Here is a 24,172-nt window from a genome sequence, read left to right on the forward strand (position 1 = left end):
ATATCCTTAACTTGTCAGAATTGCTATATTACAGAATTAATGTACTTTGACTTCGTGAAATCCTTCTTCGGGATAGCATAGATAGCTGCACATGGGTTGGATATGATTTCACTTAATGTTTGTTTCGAAACTGTAATAGAGAATTCTTGTTCCTTGTAGCTTCTACCTGTTGCCAGAAATCTTCATGTCTGCATCAGCCGGTCATGAGAAATAATTGATGTGGGGTAACTTCTCTCGTCATACAAGTATTTTTCCGTATCACACGAGGGACTGTCGATAATTATATGTTTCCAAATCCATCCTGACATCAGTCATCAGTATCATCCTGCAACTCTCGAAGTAAACTTATGTTAGAAAGCTGCCTTCGCTTAAGCTAACACTGTGCAGACCTTTTTGATCGGTCTCCGTTTCTTGCGTATTTTTTTCATATTTTGGAACACAGGTTTCGAACTAAGGTCACATCAGAATTTCAGAGCATTTCCATAGATTCTAATCACCACGCAACTCATGTTATGAGAGTTATCTATGATTCATCTGTGCTACATTTGTTTTGTATACATAGTGTTGGGCGGCAATGACAGAGAATCAAAATAATGTTTTTTCTACATTTTCTCAGTTATTGTGATACAGCCGAATTGTGTACAATCAATGAATGTATAGAAAAAGGATATTCATAGCAGCGGATGGCGTCACAGCAGGCTGAGAAGGTAAATCTCGAAATCAAATTATGATTATGGTTTTGCATGAAGAATTTAAGATTATAGTAAGTTGAAAGAATATTGATAGCTCTGAAATAAGTTTTCCGTGGAAACCAAAACTCTTTTACTTACTCTGGCAGCTACATATACTGAGTATTTAACGCTGTAATTGTTTCGCAACTTTACCCAAATTACTGAGCATAACCCAGTTTTTGTTTTGACATCATGCAAAGCTTATGGTAGATTGAAAGGCTATTGATAGCGCTAAAATAAGACTTCCGTCGAAAACCTAAACCTCTTACTTACTTTAGCAGCTACATACACTTAAAATTTAATGCTGTTATTTTGCAACTATCGCATATTCCTTGACATTGGCTCCTTTTTGACATTGGCTCCTTTTTCAAAAAATTTCATTTAATGCCTTTAATCGAGGGGATTGGCAATGTGTTTTGTTATTTAAACAGATTTTTCTCTGCTGGATAGTGTAGTTATATGAACTTAAAGAAAGAGCGTTCTCAGATTTAACATTAAGGTAGTTATTATTGTTTGTGCCTAATAGAAAAATCGTACTAATTTTCTTACTTATCTGCTAGCAGTGACACTGATAATTACGGTTCATGAAGACTGTGTTTCAAATCCAGAAGTAATAAATTCCTCCTGTTGCCATTTTAAAAAAAGATCTTATACAAAAACACTAAGAATGTAAATATATAAATGATGCCTGTGTTTTGTATATGTCAGCAATGCTTTGTGGTCGTTCATATAATTCTCAACAACACATCATAATCAAAGGAGCATGTGTTGGGGAGGAGGGAGAGCCTGCCATGGTTCTAAGAATAAAGAATAATTAAATTAATTCATTCTTGTAGGGTACTTTATTTTGTATTCCATAGACCTAGGATCAATATTGGAACAAGTTGCAAGTTTAAAAATTATCATTGTATACTAAACAGTAACAGTGTGCTAAGTGAGATAATTGTCAGGAAATAGGAAAGCTATGAGCTGTTAGAGTAGAAATCTCGCCAGCAATTGACTTAAGTTATTTGTGGAAAACAGTGGACAGCCCATATCAAGATAACTCATCCTGATACCCTATTAGTTTAACTATTGAAAAATGCCATTCATTATAATAAAAGTCACAGTTAATTGATTCTTAGGGATACCTGCTCATATGAAAAGTTTGCAGCCTGGAAGATTGAAAGAATGGTTTGCGTAAAATAAGGCTCTTTGAAGGTTAAGACTGGAATGTCATCAAGGAAAAGGTGGAAATCCATATGTGCCCCTTATAATGTGTGCTTCCAAAGTTACTGATAATCTCAGTTAATAATTCCAGTTTATTGAAGTCACTTATTTATATTGTTAATTGTCTGGCTGTTTCCAGCATCTGTGGCTTGCCAAGTGCAGATTCTTATTTCCAGTACATTCAGTGATGCTACATTTACTATTTCTGGAGTGTCTTTCATAATTTGCTGCAGCTGTGTAACATGGTTTTCATTGTGAATGTATTCAAACTGACTTTTGTCTGTAATGTACCTACTATAATAGTAGGCTATTTTTTGTAATAAGAGGTTTTCAGTTAATATTTTTTCATTTGGCAATGTGTAGGAAACAATAAAGTAATTATTTTGTACTAAATATGCAGGTCAGCTCAAATGCTGATGGAAGTGACTCCTTTAAACGACAAGGATCATTCAGGAAGGTGCTACCATCAGATCCTAGTGCAGATTCTCAACTCAGCATGTCAGCAAAAATGATCGACAGGCCTATTATAAACAGTGGCAATCAAAAGGTGTACAGTCAGTTTCAACAGGAGTACTGCATTATATCTGAATAGTAAGTTTTTTACATATTTGTTTGCACATATTTTTACATATTGTATGCATCTTTTTCTGTTATCTAGATCCCCTCACATCCACCTAACACCTTAATTTGCCCTTTTCCTATGTCATTTCCTGTTACCAAGAACCACACCTGCCACAATGGACCCCTGCTCCATCTTTCTGCACCAGTTCAGAAAAATTTTCCTTTCCCTGCCTAAAACCCAGTCCAACACGCTGTTTCTGAAATACTTCCTAAACCATGGAATGTCACCCAATGGCCTAAACATAAAATTTCCTTTGTCTGGATCCTACACCTCCTTCTACACTTATCTTCGCCTTCCAGGTTCTGCCAGTCCCTGACCCTCACAAGTCTGTTACTGCCAATTCACATCTCCATGGCACAGGCATCCCAGAATCACCTCTGCTTCCTCTGCAAGATACTGCTACTGTGCGTGCTTATTATGTAAGTGGCTATTCAGTGTAAATCAACCCACCCAATTTACCTCGCCATTTTAGATTTTACCAAAATTGGGTATAATCATAGTGGGTGCTGAGACTAAAAATAATGCTAAATTTCATTTTTTTTATCTCAAGCCATTTATGAGATATGGCTATGTAAATGTTTCAAAACTGGCCAAAAAATCTTGAATGGGAACTGTCATAATTGAGCTAGAAAGCTGGTAAAGGTGTCATCATTTTTATGGTCTTTCCACTGATATACATCACAACATAGATTCTAATTATGAACTTTTTTTAAAATGCAAATTGAAATTTTGATTTAATTTTTTCCAAAAAGTGCATAATTTAAAATTTTCTAAATTTGTCCACAAATACTTAGTACCTTTGTAAAGCACAAGGGAAAATATAAGTATGCGATAAAAAAAAAATATTCTTCACTCTTGTTTTTCACTAATAGCCCCATTTTGATCAAACCTACCTGTAACAAATAGGAATTTAAATAAAAATACTATAAAAAGGAAAGTTGCCACTAACTATATGGTGGAGATACTGAGCTGCAGATAGGCACAACGAAGAAAGAAGACTTATCACAAATTTGTGACAGTGTTTTTGTTATTCTTATCTGCGACTCAGTATCTCCATTATATGATTAGTGGCAACTTTCCTTTTCGTAATATTGCTACATACTAACGCGAATTCTTTACAGACGAATGCAAAAACTGATAGAAGCAGACCTCGGGGAAGATCAGTTTGGATTCTGTAGAAATGTTGGAACACGTGAGGCAATACTGACCTTAAGACTTATCTTAGAAGAGAGATTAAGGAAAGGCAAACCTACGTTTCTAGTGTTTGTAGACTTAGAGAAAGCTTTTGACAACATTGACTGGAATACTCTCTTTCAAATTCTAAAGGTGGCAGGGGTAAAATACAGGGAGCGAAAGGCTATTTACAATTTGTACAGAAACCAGATGGCAGTTATAAGAGTCGAGGGGCACGAAAGGAAGCAGTGGTTGGGAAGGGAGTGAGACAGGTTTGTAGCCTCTCCCCGATGTTATTCAATCTGTATATTGAGCAAGCAGTGAAGGAAACAAAGAAAAATTCAGAGTAGGTATTAAAATCCATGGAGAAGAAATAAAAAATATGAGGTTCACCGATGACATTGTAATACTGTCAGAGACAGCAAAGGACTTGGAAGAGCAGTTGAACGGAATGGACAGTGTCTTGAAAGGAGGATATAAGATGACCATCAACAAAAGCAAAACGAGGATAATGGAATGTAGTCGAATTAAGTCGGGTGATTCTGAGGGAATTAGATTAGGAAATGAGACGCTTAAAGTAATAAAGGCGTTTTGCTATTTGGGGAGCAAAATAACTGATGATAGCCGAAGTAGAGAGGATATAAAATGTAGATTGGCAATGACAAGGAAAGCGTTTCTGAAGAAGAGAAATTTGTATGGAGTGTAGCCATGTATGGAAGTGAAACATGGACAATAAATAGTTTGGACAAGAAGAGAATAGAAGCTTTCGAAATGTGGTGCTACAGAAGAATGTTGAAGATTAGATGGGTAGATCACGTAACTAATGAGGAGGTATTGAATAGGATTGGGGAGAAGAGAAGTTTGTGGCACAACTTGAGTAGAAGAAGGGATCGGTTGGTAGGACATGTCCTGAGGCATGAAGGGATCACAAATTTTGCATTGGAGGGCAGCGTGGAGGGTAAAAATCGTCGAGGGAGACCAAGAGATGAATACACTAAGCACATTCAGAAGGATGTAGGTTGCAGTAGGTACTGAGAGATGAAGGAGCTTGCACAGGATAGATTAGTATGGAGAGCTGCATCAAACCAGCCTCAAGACTGAAGACCACATCAAGAACAACAACAAGACTGAGAGAGGAACCTGGAAACATCTCCTGACATACGACGAGGAGTCTACTCTGCTGTGCGTCTATGGTGGTTTGCTGAGTACAGAAAACTGCTGCGGAAGCAAAGGGTACTTCACAGCAAACATAAACATAGCCAAAGCCTTGCAGACAAACAAAAATTACGCGAAGCTAAATGTAGTGTGAGGAGGGCTATGCGAGAGGCGTTCAATGAATTCGAAAGTTAAGTTCTATGTACTGACTTGGCAGAAAATCCTAAGAAATTTTGGTCCTATGTCAAAGCGGTAGGTGGATCAAAACAAAATGTCCAGACACTCTGTGACCAAAATGGTATTGAAACAGAGGATGACAGACTAAATGCCGAAATACTAAATGTCTTCTTCCAAAGCTGTTTCACAGAGGAAGACTGCACTGTAGTTCCTTCTCTAGATTGTTGCACAGATGACAAAATGGTAGATATCGAAATAGACGACAGAGGGATAAAGAAACAATTAAAATCGCTCAAAAGAGGAAAGGCCGCTGGACCTGATGGGATACCAGTTCGATTTTACACAGAGTACGCGAAGGAACTTGCCCCCCTTCTTGCAGCGGTGTACCGTAGGTCTCTAGAAGAGCGAAGCGTTCCAAAGGATTGGAAAAGGGCACAGGTCATCCCCGTTTTCAAGAAGGGATGTTGAACAGATGTGCAGATCTATAGACCTATATCTCTAACGTCGATCAGTTGTAGAATTTTGGAACACGTATTATGTTCGAGTATAATGTCTTTTCTGGAGACTAGAAATCTACTCTGTAGGAATCAGCATGGGTTTCGAAAGAAACGGTCGTGTGAAACCCAGCTTGCGCTATTCGTCCACGAGACTCAGAGGGCCATAGACACGGGTTCACAGGTAGATGCCGTGTTTCTCGACTTCCGCAAGGCGTTTGACACAGTTCCCCACAGTCGTTTAATGAACAAAGTAAGAGCATACCGACTATCAGACCAATTGTGTGATTGGATTGAGGAGTTCCTAGATAACAGAACGCAGCATTCATTCTCAATGGAGAGAAGTCTTCCGAAGTAAGAGTGATTTCAGGTGTGCCGCAGGGGAGTGTCATAGGACCGTTGCTATTCACAATATACATAAGTGACTTGGTGGATGACATCGGTAGTTCACTGAGGCTTTTTGCAGATGATGCTGTGGTGTATTGAGAGGTTGCAACAATGAAAAATTGTACTGAAATGCAGGAGGATCTGCAGCGAATTGACGCATGGTGCAGGGAATGGCAATTGAATCTCAATGTAGACAAGTGTAATGTGCTGCGAATACATAGAAAGATAGATCCCTTATCATTTAGCTACAAAATAGCAGGTCAGCAACTGGAAGCAGTTAATTCCATAAATTATCTGTGAGTACGCATTCAGAGTGATTTAAAATGGAATGATCATATTAAGTTGATCGTCGGTAAAGCAGATGCCAGACTGAGATTCATTGGAAGAATCCTAAGGAAATGCAATCCGAAAACAAAGGAAGTAGGTTACAGTACGCTTGTTCGCCCACTGCTTGAATACTGCTCAACAGTGTGGGATCCGTACCAGATAGGGTTGATAGGAGAGACAGAGAAGATCCAATGGAGAGCAGCGCACTTCGTTACAGGATTATTTAGTAATCGCGAAAGCGTTACGGAGATGATAGATAAACTCCAGTTGAAGACTCTGCAGGAGAGACGCTCAGTAGCTCGGTACGGGCTTTTGTTCAAGCTTCGAGAACATACCTTCACCGAAGAGATAAGCAGTATATTGCTCCCTCCTACGTATATCTCTCGAAGAGACCATGAGGATAAAATCAGAGAGATTAGAGTCCACACAGAAGCATACCAACAATCCTTCTTTCCACGAACAATACGAGACTGGAATAGAAGGCAGAACCGATAGAGGTACTCAGGGTAGCCTCCGCCACAAACCGTCAGGTGGCTTGTGGAGTATGGATGTAGATCTAGATTGTTACATTTCACCCAGGAATTTAATTGAAATGTACAGAAAGGTAAGTAAAAAATACCAGAAATATCAAAATATCTTCTTCTTCAAACAAAACCAATTGGTATATTACATAATTAAATTAACTTGATTGCTTGCTTTACTTTTTTACATTTTAAACTAATAGACTCTTAATTGGTGAAACAAAAATATTGAACATGGGACCCATAACTACAAATTATAATAATGTATGAAAAGAGTGTAAATATTGGTTTAATAGTTCTGGTCCATGGTGCTTGGACCAGAACAATTAAGTATATGGTGCTTGGTTTTGAAAGTAATAGGTGTCTATATGTAGCTAATTGTGTTACAGTAAGTGTTAGCATTAATTTTTAAATAACTATCTACAACATATAAATTAACATGCACCTGAGAAAAAATTAAGTTTTGAGTTTAAAGCAGTTCTCCAGAAAATTATCTCGGACCTATGCAGATTATATTAAACAATTTAGTTTGGCTTACATCACTTTCAACAAGAGTGTATGTTCTCCCCATCAGAGTAAACCGATTTCGTTTTGATAGAACATCCACAACTGGTACTCCACTTGATATTTGCATGTGTAGCATAGGAGAATGGTGCAACTGATCGAAATGGGTATAGAAAAGTTATTTTCAGTTCATCAAGTTCTTTCTTTTCCCTAAAATGTATCCAAGCCACCAGTTTTGTTTTTTCTCAGTTAACCAAGGTGATTTTTCCCCCTTCTTGTAAAATGTACCCAAGCCACCAGTTTTTGCCACACAAAGTGGTGGTGTAGCCTGATATGTCTCGTAACTTCACTTTGTCTGGTGATGCAGTTACCTCCCTCTCTCAACCCTGCACATCAATTGAGAAGTGTTTCACTAATAATTTTGTTGTTGTTTTGGTAACGACTGCGTCAGGTTGCTGTGTTCCTTTGATCGTCAACACTTCTTCACACTGGCTTTTTAAGAACATTTCTGAATTATTGTAATGTTCTGGAGTGGAAAAGGCAAAATCTGTTTTTGTTATGTTAGCTATTGCCCACTCAAATAGATCTCATGGGGTTTGGATATGGTTGTGGTATGGCCTTTGCAAACTTGCATGAGCAGTCTGTCTTTTAACGGAACCCCCTACGCCATCACAAGGTCTTTTCCATTGGCTGGAAGTATTCCTCATGAAGACAAAGGTTCGGGAAGTGTTTCTTGTTTTTGTATTGAGTGACAGAACCAGCTGAAAAAAAAGTAAATCTTTTTTGGAAGGTTTTGAAATTTATTCGTTAGGTACAAAGTTAGCTTTTTTCAAAAGCTGTAAGCAGCAGCTGTATTGTGCTCTATGCAGTCAGAAACAATGACAAAGCTCACATGCTCAATTTTTTCTTGCTGTTTCTAATATATAACAAAAGGATGTGTAATAACCTGTTATCGTGTTCTGTGGCCACTCTGAGCTTTGTCCTATAGAACTATACTACAATTTTCTGAAAAAATCACAGTAACAGCAAATTCCAACCCATTAAGATTTTCTTCTGTGGACTTAAGCTTTGTTGCTTGTCAGTGAAGTAATGTTAAACTGAAGAAGACATCTTAGTACAGAATAAATCGATAAAGTCTTCAGAAGTTTTCTGTACAATTTCCATATTGCAACAGTCAGCTGACACTCACTGGTGGAACTGAATCCATTCAATTAAATTTTCATCAAAGGAGTCGTGTAAAGTTTTATGTATTATAGTTTCTCCTAGGCAATATTTGCGTTTTACCTCGTCGCAATCAATTGATGATGGGTTGAAAACCAGTTTTGCAAAGCTTTCCTTGTAATGTTTTAAGCTTCCATTTATTACTGTATTTAGTTCGGCATTTTCTATAATTAATATTATGTGTTGGTGAGTTGCACACAAACGGAGACTATGCCATCCTGTCCAGCTAATACACAATGTTTTGTCTCAACTCAGCAAATTTAGAGAAACCCATTTTTATATTAGGAAACTTCTCTTTAAGATGGTTGTAAGCTTCTTTAATGTTACACAAAATAAGTCTTTGATATTTTTGTTTTACTTCCACTTGGTTCTGTAACGGTCATGCAATCTTTAATACCTAGCATTGCACGGGTAACTTCATTTTCACAACAGGAATGTACAGTTTTGATAGTATCTTCGGGTAAACATTTCACAGATTTTCGGTTCAGACCTTTCATAAACCCCTTTTCTTTCAAAATGGTAAACGGTGTAATTAAGAGCATAAAATTTGCTCATTATATTTCTGATATTGCACTTATTGAGTAAACTTGTGAGAATCGTTGACTTTTTGGCCTACCTGCAGGAATAAAAACACTAGTTTTGAAATTTTAGAGAACACTTTCATTGACATTGGTATCATTATCTGATGAAGTTTCAGGGGTGACAAATAGTTAATGTTCCATTGACGAAGACAATTTTTTCACTTTTAATTTGGTATACTGCTTCGACATTATTTTTTCTTAACAATTGGGGACTCACATAGTTTTTGAAGTGATGTTCGCCTGCTTTATTTCTTTGTTGATTGTCCTCGGTGTCACTGTCCTGCGTTGTTATACTGGTTGAAAAATGGGGGGTCAACACTGACTACTATAAATGATGTAGCCGACAGGTGCACAGTTTTGTTTCATAGTTCTTTACTTTCACTGTACATGTGCCCCCAAAATTACACAGTTATATGGCAAGTTAACTATTGGCAAATTTTGATAAGCTTCATTAATAGTTTGCAGGCATATACAGCATGTTGCTACAGTAGTTTACTGTTGAACATCTATGAATAGTAAAACCTAGCCACACAGTTCACAGTCTCTCAAATAAAATTAACAGTCACTGTCACTGTATTAACCGTCCACCCCTGATAGCTGAGCGGTCAGCGCGACGGAATGTCATGCCTAGTGGCCTGGGTTCAATTTCTGGCTGGGTTGGAGATTTTTTCTGCTCAGGGACTGGGTGATGTGTTTTCTTTATCATCATTTCATCCCCATTGACATGCAAGTCGCCGAAGTGACGTCAGTTCGAAAGTCTTGGACCAGGCGAATGGTCTACCTGCTGGGAGGCCCTAGCCACACAGCATTTCCATTTTATATACTGTATTACCACATGTCCTATTTTTGTTACACTTATTTCACGGTGAAGTTGATGCATTGATGTTGTTCTGACCAACACAGGTTTCTTGTCTGAAACTCGGCGATGCATTGACTGACTCGAGCCCAAAAATCGGGCTTTTATATAACATCACAATAATAGGTACTGAAACTGTACATTGTTTGGTGTTTAATTTACAGAAATTACAATTAAAACATCACTCATTAAAGTAACTGTATACATAAAAAAATTGTTCTTTTTAACAGTTTCTTCTACCACAAGGGTAAAGCCGAATTATTTGTTTAAATCACGAAATTAACAGATAGTTATGCAAACAATATTTTTGACCAACTGGTAGTTACGTTGGAATTAAGAGCTGGCTTTGCTAACATGTTTTTGAATAGAGTCATATAAATACTTTAAGAATCCCAGTGATTCTTTTTCCAAATGTTTATCATTATTACAGAATTTATATTTTTTTATAAGTCAACAGTAGAATCTGTGTCACGGAACAGTTACTGATTTCACCATATAATGAAATATATTAACTAGGAATAGTCAAAGTAAATCAGGAAATTAATTACATACGTGAAACTTAGCACAAATTTAGACCTGGTGCTATATTCTGTAAAACTGAGGCCCAACCTTTTTCTTTTATGAAAATGCAGATTATACCTACGTATGTTAATGATAATTAGTCAAAAATAAAAAAAATGAATTTAAGGAGGCAAAACAAGAGAGGAAATAAAAAGGTTCCACCTTGTTCGCCACAATGTATCAAACATTTGAGTAACCATTGAAGTTACAGTGAAGTCTGGATCTTGGACTGGGATGATTACATCTGATCCAGAATAAACTTCAGCATTTTTATTGCTTATTGGCTCTGTATTTTTCAGCTTGGTTACATCTCTCCTACATTTATCACAAATCATTGGGCCATTAGGTATTTGTGGAAATTACTTGGACATCCACACTGTTACATTTCAGTTTTTCCTGTCTCTAATAAAATGATTTTATTTATTCAATGGATTACAATGCTGTGCTCTTACAGCACTGCACTTTTTACTAGATTCCATGTTGACAGAAAGACCAATTAAAAACACTCCTTCAGTTTACTTGCAAATGAACTGTTAAAACAGTTCCAATAAAACTTATTAGATAAAAAATTGTTAAATGTAGTGTAATAACTGCTTTACATTAATACTGTGCTGCGCTACAATGGCTTAGGACCAATAATATAAAAAGTTTCATTATTCACCTTAGAAGGAAACAATACAGAACAGTTCCTCTCAGCTAAGGCTCTAGTCATGTATGATTGTACAGACAGCAAGTGAACTTGCCCAGCATGCATATACTGGCTCAAGTCTGTGGAAATGGAATGTACATATTGGTTAATATTTTTGGATCAGAACTATTACATCAGTACTTGCACTTTTTTCATATATTATTTAAATATGTAGTTATAGGTTCCATGTCCAATATTTTTGTTTCACCAGTTAATAAGCTATTAGTTGGAATTGTATAAAATGGAAGTAAACAATAAACTTAATTTAATTGTGGAATATACTAGTTGTTTTTGTTTTAAGAATTTGATATTTGATATTTCTAATATTTTTGCTTACCTTTCTGTATATTTTAATTAAATTCCTATTTGTCAAAGGTAGGTTTGGTCAGACAGGCTATTAGTGGAGAAGAAAAGTCAGGAATATTTTTTTTACAGTGAACCTATCATCATTCCTTATTGATATTTTGCAATATGATTTACAGGTATGTATGGAAATAGTTTGAAAATTTTAAATTATGTGTTTTTGGGAACAAAATTAAACCAAAATTTTAATTTGTATTTTGAAAAGTATTTTCATAATTAGAACCTATGTTGTGTTGTATATCACTGGAAAGAGCATAAAAAATAGGACGGCTGTTTGAACCATAAAAAATGATCCAAAGTGAGTCCTTCCCCATCTCTGTAACTTAACTAGGACAATTCCAATTCACACTTTTTCGGCCATTTATTGAAAATTTTCCATAGCCATATTTCGTAAATCTTTTGAGAAAACAAATTGAAATTTCATACCATATTTTGTACACTATAAGATGCACCATAATTTTAAAGAAATTTAAAAAGTTACCTTTTTTCTTGTTCGACTGCAAAGCGACACGAAAGAATTATTAGTTTATAAAACTGAACAGACCTTTAAAATTCCTGAAAATTTTCATCTCCTCCTCCTCCTCGTCACTGTCCTCTTCATATATCTTCTTCACTGCCGATGAGAGCATTACTTATGCCGCAGTTCTTCAAAGATTTAACAATATTGTCTTCTCCTACTCAAGACGACAAGTGTTTTATCCACTGTCACACTTGTTTGTCAGTCATTTTAAAACTCCCTTTGGTGTGAATTCATGTTGAGTTTCATCTATCATCCACATGTTCCATTCCTTTCTCGTATACACTTTAAATTGTTTGTCTATTGAGACATGATTGGTTGCAGTTGTGAAGTAAGTCCTCCCAGAATAACAGCAAGCTCTGTATTTCCCTGTGTCTACTTCTCTTTCACAGAATTTTTCAAATGAGTACTAAACTGCTCCAGCACAAGAAGAGACCTCTTCAATAACGCACCTTTCCTTCTTTCCCACACTGTTAATCCATAATTTTGTACCAGCCTCACCCATCCAACCCTTTTCATGTACATGAACACCAGCACTTGTGTTTAAGGAAGTTTTGGCGTTGTTTTGCATTTGAAAATGATCATTGGATTAAGTTTAGTACTGAAACTTCCTGGCAGATTATCAGCGCAAACTCCGCTGCAGAGTGAAAATCTCATTCAAGTTTAGTACTGTCAGCACGACATGAAAGGACAACATTGTACTGCATTTTTCCATGTTTACTTGTTTTTATAGTTACAGTTTTAGTGCCTTTTGTGGCAACCGTTCTGTTACTCGTCACATGACACGTCAGAGGAGTTTCATCCACATTTGCTATTTGGCTTAGTTCCACACTGGTTTTCTATCAGTATTGTATAATAAAGCAATTGAGAGATAATATTTTCTCATCATACTCTTGTGGCAGTCTCTGAGATATTTTGGTTTTGGCTCACACAGAAAGTCCACAACATTTCATAAACCTGTAGCACCAACCAACTCCACCCTTCAAGTCTTTTAAGTTCCACTGTAGCACTAGCTAATGAGTGTATATATGAATCTTTTTACATTAATTCCAGTGCCATTTTTACATTGTCTTTGAATCCATTTCATTACGTCATCTTCTAATTTTGGCCATATTGCATTCAGCCCTCTATTTGCCCTTTTAGTCTTCCTCATTTTTTCAGTGCTTATTACCCAGTTGTGAATTTTTTTTCTGTTGATGGTGGATGAAAATGCTACTCAGCTGCTCTGATTCCATGTTCTTCTGCATGTGCTACTACTTTCAGTTTATAGCCTGCATCATTTGAGTGCCTTTTATTTTATTCGAATATGAAACTAGCTACCAACAAAGATGTTTTACTGTTGCTGATAACACAAAGAGCTTTCACTTCCAGTCCACTGACACCATAGACTTGAATGACGCATCAAAGGCTAGGCCTGTGTTCTGGGTTTGCGATGTTGTGGTGGGAGGGTGACAGTGTTGGAAAGCTTGTGAATCCCCGCAGCTCAGGTTCATCCTGTCAGTGCACTGATGCTGCCAGTTGAATCCAATGTTGCAAGATATATATAGGGTTCCCACCACATGGGATGTGTGGCCATTTTTAAGTCTGGCAGGAATTTTAAATCAAACACTGGACATTTTTGTATTAATCTTGAGTATAAGATGCACCTGAATTTTGGAGGCAATTTTTCAAAGAAAAAAGTGCATCTTATAGTCCGTAAAACACGTTATTTTTCTTAATCTCAGAACTTGCTATGAATATACCAAATTTTAGCAACATATGAAGTGGTGAGGTAAAAATGTTTATTTAAAGTGTGTTGAGTTGACATGGAATGGCTGAAGTTAAATCTCTGAATTTGAAGCCCTTGCTCTGCAGAATGTGGAAGAGCATTCCAGCCACCACCTCCAAAAGTTATCCAACCTGCTGACATCCTGCTGCCACCTAGGGGCACCATTATCCAATCCTTGTCCTACCCAGAGCGTACCTCCTCGTCAGTCCTTCATGACACCCAGAACCTGCCTAGCTGACATTTTAAATTTGCCCAAAACTCCCTGCCAACACTTCAGAGCTGAAACAATCCGAGAACACTGTTGTTAACATCTGTGCCAAAATCTTCAGCTCCACAGAAGTTTCAGTTGTATCCAAAAGCCTCACCTTTAGCCCTACACCCAAAACTAGCCATGTTGGAATTGTCAAAGACCTAGTCTCCTTCTCCCAATCCCTGCAATTGAAATTCTTATTTGCCACCAATCCTTTCAACCAAATCCAACATAATCCTAACACTTAACTCTTCCTCTCCGAGTTCACATCACCATCCAACTGTGTTCCTCCTAACCTGCCATTTAACCACCCTTTGGTCACCTTCCAGGAAATCCTCACCCTCAGTCTCACCCCACCATCCTGTCCCACATCCCTCCTAATAACACCAACCTTTCAGCAGAAGAAAGAGCACCCATACAAAACCTCAAAACATATCCTGACCTAATCAAGTTAACTGCAGAGAAAGGTCCCACCCATGTCATTATGAATTGCAGTGACTACTTGACAGAAGGCCCCTGCCAATTATCTACCAGACTGTTCACATCTCAGAAGCCCAACATACACTCCAATCTCTGCCTAAAGTCTTAGACCCTTCTGAGAACCTTTCTCTTGAATCCATTTCCCTCCTCACTCCTATGACACTCCACTCACCCACCTTCTACATGCTCCTCAAAATCCACAAACCCAATAATCCTGGATGTCTCATTGTAGTTTCACACTAAGCGTCCACTGAAAGAATTTTGGCCCTCATTGATCAACATCTACGTGAAATCTAGCCTCTCTAATAAAAGATACCACCACTTCCTTCACCGATTCTCCACCATCCCCATCCCCTTATCTCCTGGATCCCTACTCATCACTTTTGACACCACTTCCCATAAACCGACATCCCTCATGCCTGTGGTCTTGCTGCTAGTGAACACTAACTCACCCAGTATCCTTAAGACTCCAAACCCACTACTTCATTCCTTATACACCTTACTAACTTTTAACACAGTTATTTCACCTTTGAAGGAATGTACACAACCAAATCCACAGCACAGTTATGGGCACCCACGTAGCACCCTCCTATGCTAACCTGTTTATGGATCATCTAGATGAAACCTTCTTAGCTTTCCAAAATCCATATTCTGGTTCAAGTTCATCGATGACATCTATGATGCAGCCTACCATCAATCCTTCCACAGTCTCAACACCACCTCTTCCATCCACTTAACCTTGTTCTCTTCAACCTAGTGTGCCACCTTCTTGGATGTTGACCTCCTCTCTGCTTGCTCCAGCCACACCTCTGTCCACAATGAACCCACAACCACAAACAGTACCTGTATTTTACACAGCTGTCATCCATTTCACACCAAAAGATCCCTCCCATACAGCCTGTCCACTAGGGATGACGTATCTGCAGTGACAAGAACTCCCTTGCCTACTATGCTGAAAGTCTTACAAAGGCCTTCACAGACAGGCACTGTCCTCTTAACCTAGTCCGCAAACAGATTTTCTGTGCCATGTTCCCACACATCCCCAAACCTACCACCACTCCCAAGAACCAGCTACAAATGAGTGCCCCGTACATCACCTAATACCACCCTGGATTGGGACAAGTGAACATATCCTTTGGTTATCTATAAACATGTCCTGAAATGACATACATTCCTCAAGATCCTTCCCATACTTCCTAAAGCGGTGTTTCATCACCTGCCCAACCACCACAGCGTCCTAGTCTATCCCTGTGTCACTCCCAAACCTAACCCTTTGCCACAGGGATCTCATATCCCAATGGAAGACACAGGTGCTAGCCCTGCCCAGTCCAACCGCCTAGCACTTCCTATTCCAGCCATCAGAGGCTGCGCCATGTGTGAAACAGTGTCATATACCAGCTCTGCTGCATACATTGCTCAGCTCTGTACATTGGTGTGACTACCAAGGAGCTGCCCACCGGGATGAATGGCCATTGCCAAACTGTGGCCAAAAGCGAAGTAGACCACTCTGTAGCCCAACATGCAGCTGAACATAAAGTGTTTGATTTCAGTGGCTGCTTCACAATGCGGGCCATCTGGATTCTTCTTTCCACTACCAGCTTTTGTTAACTGCACAGATGGGATTTATCCTCATAACATGCTCTCCATTCCTGGAATCATCCCGATGGTAACTGGCAGCAACCTACTGTCCCCCAACAGCTTCTGCCCCCTGTCCTATCACCTCCTCCCAATTCATGTCCCATTACCATCACCCATTGCACTCAGTGGTCTCTGCTTCTCTCATTTCTATTTCGCTGTGTCACTACCTCTCTTGCTTCCGGTACTGCTTCTGGCAGCCTTGTCCTGCCACCTGTAGTCCCTGCATGCTCTGTCAGACAGCACTGATTTGTCTTCCCTCACCCATACTGTGCTATCCCTTCCCTGCCTCACTCTGGATTGTTGCTCCTGTTTGGTACTTTCCAGTTGCAATCTGGTCAGTGTGCCCAGAGATAGGGGTCATGTGTGTGTGAGGTGAGCTTACATGTGTAAATGTCTTATGTGTTCTTTTTTTTTCCTGAGGAAGGCTTTATCTGAAAGCTAACAGTCTTTTCATTATGCCTGTCTGCAACTCAGTGTTTCATTTTTACGGTGAGTAGCACTCTATGCTTTTCATAATTGTTGAGACCTGAATAGGAAGTTATTTTAACACTGGAGTGCAACAGTTGCCGTGTCTATGAGGATTATTTATGAAGCTCTTGCTGCACTAATAAATAAAATATTTTGGAGATTAGTCTCACCATCTTAGGATGTGATGAACAGCACCAAATTGAAATGGTCACAGCCAGTTGAACTAATTACTAGAAGTTAAACATTTTATGATTCTGGTTGGATATCAGTATGGTTAATACGAATCCTATAACATAGACATTTATCTGATAGATACTTGATTTGAAAATAGTTGTCATGTTCCATTCTTTGGTTGAACTGGCCCATCAGTTATGTGATATAGGGTGTATTGCATTGACCTCTCTCTTGTGTCCTTGGCCCCTTTTTACTCTAAGGCCCTGCACTGTTGAAAGACATAAATGTTTGTCTTTTATATTTTCTTCTTCCCTCCTTTCCTTGACTCAGATGTAATTTACTTCTGCTTCACAAGAAAATCAAAACAATGATTCCACAACCATTTGATTCATTTAGCTTCATAAAGTTTTAAACTTCAAATTTCTTTTGTACTTCTTATTTTCTCATATTCTTGGTATGTAAGTTTGATTAACTGCATCAGTTTCTTTGGAGCAAAAAGTGGAGGTATAAGCACATACATGATCATTTAACTGAATTTAAAGCACAGCAGTGTGATTTTTTTTTTTTTTTACTAGATAACAATTGTTTAAGGTGGATCCATTTTTACTGAACTTTAGAACACAGATGATACTAGCTACAATAAGTGAATACCATCTTCAGTTTATTACATTCAGAAATAAAATATTGTTAGTGGAGAATTGGGATAGTTAAGTAACATTTCTGTTTTTGATTATTTTAATTTTTTTGGTGCTTGCTGAAACAAAATGGAAACTGTCACGTTAAACCTTATATTTATTGCCATTAATTTGTGTATTTAAAAACATGAATTGGAAAATGTGTAAACATGAGGAAATCGTGTACAAAAATGCTCTACGCCATGGCTCAACGGTCCCCATTGTGTGGGTACTTTATCCAGGGGGTGGTGATACTTGAGCTGGAAATCTCATGCCAATAACATTATCATGTTAAAAACTTAAACTGTAAGAAACGGCAAGTTCTTGAAAACCAGTTATGAAAGTGAAACTAGTCACATGATCATTTTTGGTATTGATGATGGAGATTGAAGAATCATTGCTGTTTGATCATTATCAACAACAGCATTGTCTTCAATTGGAAGCCATTCAAATGTAGTGTGCAATTCTTCATTTGGTGGGTTGCTTTAGTTTCTGACAGATTAGTCTGCAATGCTTCTTGCAAACTTAGCATGTTTTTCCCCCAAAATTTTATGAACAACCAACCCTTGATGGCTGGCTCCCTGTACACTCCTGTGTTTTCGCTGTCATTCTGATTACTCTTTGCCGTGGATGAGCTTGTACTATTTGTTGAATGATTGTCATATTTTATTTCATATGATTTTGATGATGTCTTCAGTTTGGATTTCTATGGGAGACACAGTACCTTTCACTTTTTCCTGTTTTTGTGTAGTCCAAAGTTCTTTTCTAGACTTTTCCTGCTTTTTTTAAAAAAATTCTTCTCTTTGTGGGAAAGATTTCTCAATTTGCAGTTTTTGTAAAATATTATGTTAGTGCATAAGTTCATAGAGATTTTGTTTTGCATGTTGGTATTCCGGTTGCTGTGTGTTTCTTTAGTGATTGTCATTTTTATTTTTATTTATATTTTGTCATGTGGACACTGATAACCTTGGCATAGAGTGCCCGTAAACTCCAAATAAACACATTTTGTCATTTGGAGATAGTGAATGGAGTTGTGGATGCTAAAAAATGGAGTGCCCAGTGGAGGAATTGAAACATTTCTGACAAATTCTTGTGTTTGTGTTCAATAGAGGGATATCAGCAGTGGAGGCAGCCAGAAACATTTTCACTGTGTGTGGGGATAACATAATTGGACAGAACATGGTTTTCTCATTTTAAGGAAGATTGTTTTAATGTTAATGACTCCACATTCAGGAAGACTTTCAGTGTTTGATGAAGATTGTCTAAATGCATTAATCCATGGTGATCTACACCAATGTACTCAAGAACTGGCAGATATGATGCACTGTGATCATTCCACCACTGTGCAACATTTGCATGCAATGAGGAAGATGCAAAAATCAGATGCGTGGATACCGCGTGCTCAAAACCAAAATCACAAAAATCACCTGGTGACCATGTGCATCTCTGCTTGCTCTTCATCAATTGGCTCATGAACAATGGCCATTTCTATCATACCAATACCAATATTGGTGACGAGAAATGGTGTCTTCATGCCAACGTAAGGAAAAGAAAGGGATGTCTGAACCCAAACAAAGCAGCAACTTCTGCGTGGTGTGCTAAGAATTACTTCACCGAGGTGTAACCATCACTGCTGACATTTATTGTCAACAGCTGAAACATCTTGCAGACACAATCCAAGAATATCAATCAGGAAGACTGTGCAAAGTGATGCTACTCCACGATAACGTGTGCCCGTGTTCTGCTAGACTGACAGAAAACATTAGACATGGTTGGGTTGGGAAGTCATTCCACACCCACCTTATTCACATGATCATGACCCCTCAGATTTTCACCTTTCCTGCTCTCTGTCGACCCGCCTTCAATGAAGTCTCTGTTATGTTTATTAAACTTGAAAATTTTGCTCTTTTCCTATCGCCTTTCATCAAATGAGCCAAGGCTTTAGGTTAAGGTCTCTCCACGTTTGGTGGAACAATGGCTTCACTTGTTGGGGACTCTGGACAGCTCATCAGTCTAGGACTTAAGGTGACAGTAGGCCTAAGCCCACCCACACCAGTTTGTTTGCTCAACAGCATTTTGATTAACATTTGATTAACACTTTGCCCACAAGGTGCAGTGGAAAACCACCCGCCCACTCTATCTGCTTTAGTGTGCATGTGCAATGTAGCTCAGGTCTTATCCCCAGCTATAGTATTATCTAGCCCATCAGACTCTCAGTAGTGGAGGGGTTGCCTGCTCTGTGGTATGTACTGCACAGATTGGATTCCATCCGACCTTGTTGTTAACATCCTTCCAATCCATCTGGTTAATTGAAGAATCCCCAGTACTTTCCATAGGGAAATGTGACCTTCTCAGTGTCCCTATCCAGAAATTTGACATCACCAAAAATATTTTCATTTGGGGGAAGATAGCACTAACATGAAAGACTTTGCAAATATTCATACTTGTGAAAGCTAGTGGCTGTGCCTTATCTACTATTTTGGCCATGTCTCATATGGAAATATGCTAGCCTTGAAGTGTTAACAGCCATTCATCAGTGATGATTGTAGTAGCTTTTCTATGGACTGTAAACAGTCTGTTCCAGTGGCTGCAATACGTGGCTGGTATGGGGGGGGGGGGGGGGGGTGGAGTTAGAAGCACAATGCCAATGTCTTTGACTTGATTGAAGGAAGCAGTAGAAATGTGACTGTCACAATTATCTTAAGGTATGGATCTCATATTGACCTTGGAGAATCTAACACACTTCACGAAATGTCCCATAAAGAGATCAGAGGGATGTGCAGATCCTGCAAAACAGTGGACCACCTCTTAAAAAAAATCTTTCTTATCAGTCTTAGGAAAAATGAAGCAAGGTGGGATAGAAATGTCTACTACATTTATTGCCCAGTGTAAGGTTACCTAGTGCAGCAAACGTATCTTAGCCAACTTATTTTTCTCCCTTATTTGTCACAATCTGCCGTGTCTTTCGGGCGGTTGTGACCCCACTCTCATCAATGTTCCAAATAGACTAGGGTCTAAAGTTATGCTTATCAAGTACATGCATCAAGCTTGCTAAAAAACATTTACATTGACAACATTATGAAAGGGATAGATTGCTACTCACCTTTTAGCGGAGGTGTTGCAGACAGGCACAACAGAAAGACTACTAAACTTGTAAGCTTTCAACCAGGAGGTTTTCTTCTAAAATAGACAGCATAGACACAAACACAGCTCTCTCTCTCTCTCTCTCTCTCTCTCTCTCTCTCTCTCTCTCTCTCTCTCTCACACACACACACACACACACACACACACACACACACACACACCATCTGTCTGTGGCTGCCTCAGCAGTAAATAATGCGTACATAGATGTACTATTATAGGTAAATTTTGCAAGTGTAGCTTTGCCTTCTAACAAATTATGCCACTAAGTAATTTGTAATTGCTGAGAAGCTGTTACAGACTTGTTTTTGTAATTTTATAAAACTGTCATGTCAAAAAAATTCCTGTTCACATAATGTACCTATGAATGTAGCTTTAGCAGAGATATAATTGAGTCGTAGCTTAGCTGTCCCCAACCTGAGTGTCACAGGTACCCCTATCTTCACCATTTTCGTCCAAGTGGCTATTTCTAGGTTATGTATGCAACTATTCAGACTGTTGTAGAATAAAAATATGGTTCAAACTATTGTGATTACAGGCACTAAGTTTCTTTTTGTTAAACATAAAAATTGCAGCAAACAAAATGAAAGGTGAGAAAACATGAGTGGCTCAGGTATCGCACATGCTCAAATATCCCCACTGTGACATACCACGTAATCATTTTTGGTAGAAAAGTGTATCAATATATTAAGAACTCCTCTAAATATCAGTTAATAAAGCAGCACTGATCTCTGGCGAACATCCTGATGTTGTATACTTATTTCATGTTGCTGTTGTTACTGCATATTGAGCTATTTGTTGGTAAATATGTATTCATTGATGGTTACAATAGTTATAAGTATATAATAAAGGAGAGTGCAAATAAAACTTGTCTTCACTGGGTTTCACAAGTTGTGATGGAGCCACATAGATAATCAAATCATCTCAACAAGTTTTTTCTTCTTCTTCTTCTTCTTCTTCTTCTTCTCTTTTTCTTTTTTTTTCCCCGAAGGTTAACAATGATGTAGGCTATGTGGTGTACACTGATACATCTGTATTCTATCTACAAGAACTTGTAAGAAGTTTGTTTCTCTCTTATTTACCATTACATCCCAGTTGTAAGCTTTGACAAATCAAATTATATAACTTATCAGTGTGCTGTAATACATTATAATGGTCAAGTACATACACTTGTTTATGATTTAAATAATATTACTTTTCATAACTGTGAGCTAACTTTGTGCTTGATAACGGAGGCAAGACTTACGAACAATCAAGATGCTTTCATAGGATTTGTCAGAGTAGGAAAAGCGTCCAACAATGTAAAAGTTAAAATATATTTGAAAGTCTCAGAAAAATAGGTACACACTATAGAAAAAGACGGATAATGTACAGCATGTATGGGAACCAATAAGGAACAGTGAAAAATAGATCAAGGGAGTGGTGCTTGCATTAAAAAGGACTTAGTGCAGGACATAGTCTTTCTCTCCTTCTGACCCATCTATACATAAAAGAAGCAGTGACAGAAGTAAAAGAAAGGTTCAGGAGTCAGATTAAAATTCAAGGGGAAATGATATCAATGGTTAAACAACATTGCTGTCACACTTGTTGAATGGAATGGGTTGAGTGTGAGTCAAAGGAAGATGAAAGAAATAAGTAGCATAAATAAGTTTCACGATGACCTTATCATAAAAATTGGCAACCACATAGTAAATGAACAAAATACCTTGTGTCGAATGAAGGAAGAAGGGTATACAATGCATACATGTACAGGCAAAGAGGGCATTCATTGCTGAAATAAATGTGCAGCATCTGACAAGGAGCTTAATTTGAGGAAGAAATTAATGGGAATGTGCATCTGGAGCAGAGCATTATATGCTAACGAATTGTGGACTGTGGGAAAACCAGAAAAAAAGATCATTATGTTTGACAATGTTGTTACAGAAGAATGTTGAACATTAAGTGAACTGACAAGATAAGAAACGGAGTGGTTGTCTACAGAATTGGTGAGGTAAGGATAACAACTGTAATAATTTTGGAGAGAGCAAAGTAAAGTTTGAAAACAAACTGAAAAAGTTTCTCCTTGACAATTCTGTAAGATAATTCCTTTTATTGTAATGCGTAAAATGTGTTGGGTAAGAATTGTTAATCACATCTGTATACTGTTTGGGGAGGGGTTGGGGGGGGGGGGGGCACAGGGAACTGATGAATGTTCAGCATACAGCCAGATTTATAAATTAATTTGTGATATGAATGTAAAATGACTCATCCCTCATAATTACTATTTATCATGCAAAATGATCCATGGAACATGAAACAAGTAACTATTTAACTATATAGGAAACATTGATTATAAGAAGGGACCGGATGACAGGATATGTTAAGACATCAGGGAATAACTTACCTGTTACTAGAGAGTGGTTTAGCATTAAAACTATAGGGGCGGGGGGGTGCGACAAGTATTGGAAAATGTTCAACAAATTGTCAAGTATGTTGGGTGTAAGTGCTGCTCTAATATTGTGAAGTTTGGTAAAGAAGAGGAAATTGTGTGAAGGGGCATCAAACCAGTCAAAAGACTGATTGAGGAGGGGTTAGAACACTACTGTGACATCTAGTTTCTGCAGGAATGCTACTTTGAATCTGTGAAACCTATGATGTGGCACATTTGCTTTAACCAATTCTTACTGTCTGTTGTGATGTATCTCACCATGATGGTCAGACAGCACCAATAAAGCATCTCCATAAACCAAATATAACTATGAAAGGAAAAGGAAAATTGCTCAGTATTTTGTACATGCTGGATCAGTACAATTGCAGTGGGAGCCAAGAAAAAGGATGGTTAACATCTGGGATTAAAATATCTTGTGCTAGGAAGAGAGAGATATATTCAATGCATAGTACTAATTCTGTTCAAGACTTGAAAATATACTGGAAACAGTATTATAGAAATCTTCAGTGTGTAATGAAAAATGCAAGGACAGTATGGAGCATTATTAGTCATTAACCATATACACTCTGTAAGCCAAATGATATTAAAGTTTCGCATGACAGTAGCAGTGAAACAGATAACATGGAATTGAATTCATTAGTAACTAATTTCTCTGAACAGTTGCCGAAAACATGTTAATAGAAAATGGTTCATTGAAAGCAGATCTTTTATGCTTGCTTAGATTGGCAATACGTACTTCACCATCAGATACTAGCTTCGCAAAAATCATTAGGTTACTTGAAAGCAATTGCTCTCCCGGCTATGATGGTATCTCAACCAAGGTACTAAAATCTTATGCTGACATGATAGTTCTGCCCTTGAATTAGTTACATTTGCAGCCATTCATTAATCAAGGTGTATGTATAAAAGTTGAGATAAGCAATGTACCTGTAGTTATAGATCCATTCCTTTTCTCTTATCAATAATTTTCAAGACGGTAACTTACAACAGGGTACTGAATCCCCTTTCAGAGAATAACTTTTGAACAGCAGCTCAGATTGGTTTCTGTAGAGGCTTCACTGCTG

The 24,172-nt window shown here is 38.0% G+C and overlaps 1 protein-coding gene across 6 annotated transcripts in view; it reads left to right on the top strand.

Moving 5' to 3' along the window:
- Positions 1–248: 248 nt before the first annotated feature.
- The window catches only part of LOC126335487 (protein crossbronx homolog), a 77,857-nt gene continuing 53,933 nt past the window's right edge, over positions 249–24,172 (top strand). For 3 of the 6 annotated variants that reach the window (XM_049998815.1, XM_049998814.1, XM_049998813.1), the window contains exons 1-2: positions 508–707; positions 2,341–2,531. In XM_049998815.1, the coding sequence (XP_049854772.1) occupies positions 684–707; positions 2,341–2,531 (215 nt within the window). In that variant the 5' untranslated portion in view covers positions 508–683. Of the gene's footprint in view, positions 708–2,340; positions 2,532–24,172 lie in introns of all 6 variants that reach the window. The other 3 variants (XR_007564884.1, XR_007564883.1, XM_049998812.1) reach the window with 2 other exon arrangements.

Source organism: Schistocerca gregaria, chromosome 2, assembly GCF_023897955.1.
Source record: "Schistocerca gregaria isolate iqSchGreg1 chromosome 2, iqSchGreg1.2, whole genome shotgun sequence".
Taxonomy (NCBI): Eukaryota; Metazoa; Arthropoda; class Insecta; order Orthoptera; family Acrididae; genus Schistocerca; species Schistocerca gregaria.